The sequence below is a fragment of the Zingiber officinale genome, chromosome 9B, assembly GCF_018446385.1.
Source record: "Zingiber officinale cultivar Zhangliang chromosome 9B, Zo_v1.1, whole genome shotgun sequence".
NCBI classification, from domain to species: Eukaryota; Viridiplantae; Streptophyta; class Magnoliopsida; order Zingiberales; family Zingiberaceae; genus Zingiber; species Zingiber officinale.
The window spans coordinates 80,169,866-80,172,514 of record NC_056003.1 but is presented as its reverse complement, the minus strand read 5'-3'; the positions used below and the strand labels follow the sequence as shown (position 1 = coordinate 80,172,514).

Below are 2,649 nucleotides of genomic sequence, written 5' to 3'. Positions count from 1 at the left end.
CACCATATAAATAATATCATTTCCCAACTTATCGGGCCTATCTATTTAATGAACTAAATCTCACTCATTGATAAATTAAAGAAATAAATACTAAATATATGTGTTTGTCATTATATCGGGATTAAGAGTACGCACTTCCATAATAACAGAGGTCCTGTTCTTTTATGTAATCAGTATAAAAAGAACAACCTCAAATGATCCTGCTTAATACACTCAGAGTGTACTAGTGTAATTTTATAGTCAAGATAAACTAATACTAAATCACACTATAACCGTTCCAATGGTTTGTCCATATCCATTTTGGTCGTGAGCTACTATTTATAATTTATAAGGAACTGATAACATGATCTTCTGTGTGATACCACACACCATGTTATCTACAATATAAATTAAATGAACAACTATATTTAACATAAATGAAGATATTTGACCAACGCGATTCTTATTTCAAAATAAATATTTATACAAAAAGTTAGGCTTTTAGTATACATTCTAACATTACTAAGTAAGAAATCTTAGTGGTGGAATGAGAAAGTGTTCCTGTCAGGAAGCTGAGAAGACGGACCTGCCAGCATGATGTGTCTGGAAGGTTGACCGCATCCCCATGACCCGGCTGATGAGCTGTCTCATGTGTTGACCAAGTCGTCCGATATCTTCTGGTCAACAACACCTGCAACTAGTGATCGGGTTGCCCCGATCCCTGGTACCTCGATGCTCGAGGTGGGTCCTGCGAACATATAAGCATCCATATAATAACAGGACAATAAATGCACGAATAAGAAGTACTAGAACGTACTCTGGCCCCGGGGGGCACCCTCGGATGGATGGGTGAATTGATCACGGTGTTGATCGAGTCGCCGCGACAAAGGTCCACCAGATGAGTAGCTGGCTCTGGCGGCTCGAGCCCGAACGCAATATGGACCCGCAAGACGACGCGCGATCCAACTGAGCACTCGGACGGTGGCCGGAATACAACATTGGCATGAAGGTCGGACACTCTATTGGCTCACAGGCCGAAATATAATAGCGGCTCAAAGGTCGAACATCATATCGGCTCGCAGGCCGGAATAGACAAATAGTACGATACTTGAGCACTCGAACGACAGCTGCCCGGAGGGCGATGGAGGAGGATGTCCGGAGGCATTGGCAGTGGCACTCGTAGCTACTATAGGCTGCGGTGGGTGCCGAAAGGAGTGGCGGCAGTCGCTGTGGACTGCAGCGAGCGCCGAAGGGAGCGGTGGCAGGCGCCGGAAGAGGTGATGGCAATCGCTAGCAGCGGAGGCCCGCTGGAGACGGAGACCCGCCGGCGGCGATGCCGTAGGAGGATGCCATGATGCACACTCGGGGAAGCAACTGCGACAGTGGTAGTGGCCGCCGGAGGCGGCTGCGCCGGTGGCGACGCCGCGGGAGGCTACCACGATGCACACTCGGAGGCTGCTGCGACAGTGGTAGTGGCCGCCGGAGGCGGCTGCGACAACGGCTGGAGGCGACGGGATGCTCCTCGGCGGTGTCTGCGCCGGAGGGAGGAGAAGGATACGGTTGTGCCGTGCATCGGGTGAGGGAGGAGGACGCGGCGCGCCTACCCAGCGACGGCGACGAGCCTCAGCCGACGGCGCCGGCCTGGATCGAAGAGGAAGAGAAGGGCGAGAAAAGCAGGGATACTCTCTGCTAGCCGGAGGTGATCGGTATCGGAGAGGATGGGGAGAAGCGTGCGCTGGTGGCGGCGGCAGAAACCTCAAAACTAGTCCCCTCTACTTGGCAGCGGCTCTAGCTCGAAAAAACCTTCCTCCTTCCTTTGATTGTGAACAGTGTCCCCCTTTATAACCAAAAACCCTATTAATGCCAAATGACAACAATGCCCCTCCCTTCTTCACTAATTACTCCTATGTCCTAATGTTACATCCGGATCACGAGCCTCCCCTTCAAGTCTAGTTATAGAAGGCGCGAGTCCGACTGACTGGACAGTCTATCACAAGGGCTGAATCAAACTCCATAATCAAGTCAACTCACAGAACTCATCGTACATGCCACGCGAACGGTTGCTATAATAATGGTGTCGCATGAGATGGCAACGGTGCCGACCGAATCAAGTCATCAACCGGCCCAATGCCAAGCAAACAACAAAACATCAAACGAGCGCCAAAACAACAGGCGAGCGACGAGTGCAATGATAGTAGACCGAGCGCCATGCTGGACAACGAGTAGACCGAGCGGGCGAGTGATGCCGAGCGCGCGACCACGAAGATGCCGAACGGGCGATCGGAAGGATGTCGATTAGACGACGGATAGACACCGAGCGGATGATACCGAGCGTGCAACGCAGACAGGAGCCTTCGGACGCACGAGAACTATGATGCGAAAGCGAAGGAAGGGGGGATGGTCTTATAAAGGTTGGGCTCGACTGACCGGAGCCGTTCGATCCAGGTCACGAGATCCGAGGAGCGGATCTAACCGTTGAATTCGAAAGGCCAAAGGTCACATTAGCCCTGGCAGTGCGAGCAGGCATGACGCCGCATGGGCACGTGGCATCAACTCATAGGAAGCATTTAATGACCTCCATTACGCAGGTGTGGTCACGTGCTCAGGATTAATGGCAAGGATTTGCATGAATTCCGAGGAGATCCTACGGACGTCAGCATTGATCGACAT

General features: G+C 51.4%; 1 protein-coding gene across 1 annotated transcript; it reads right to left on the bottom strand.

The window, feature by feature from the left end:
• Positions 1 to 1,031: 1,031 nt before the first annotated feature.
• On the bottom strand, positions 1,032 to 2,649 carry LOC122023080. The gene is made up of 2 exons (XM_042581172.1): positions 2,564 to 2,649; positions 1,032 to 1,620 (listed from the first exon to the last, which is right to left on the bottom strand). Exons 1-2 carry the CDS (start codon positions 2,647 to 2,649, stop codon positions 1,032 to 1,034), a joined length of 675 nt encoding a protein of 224 aa, XP_042437106.1.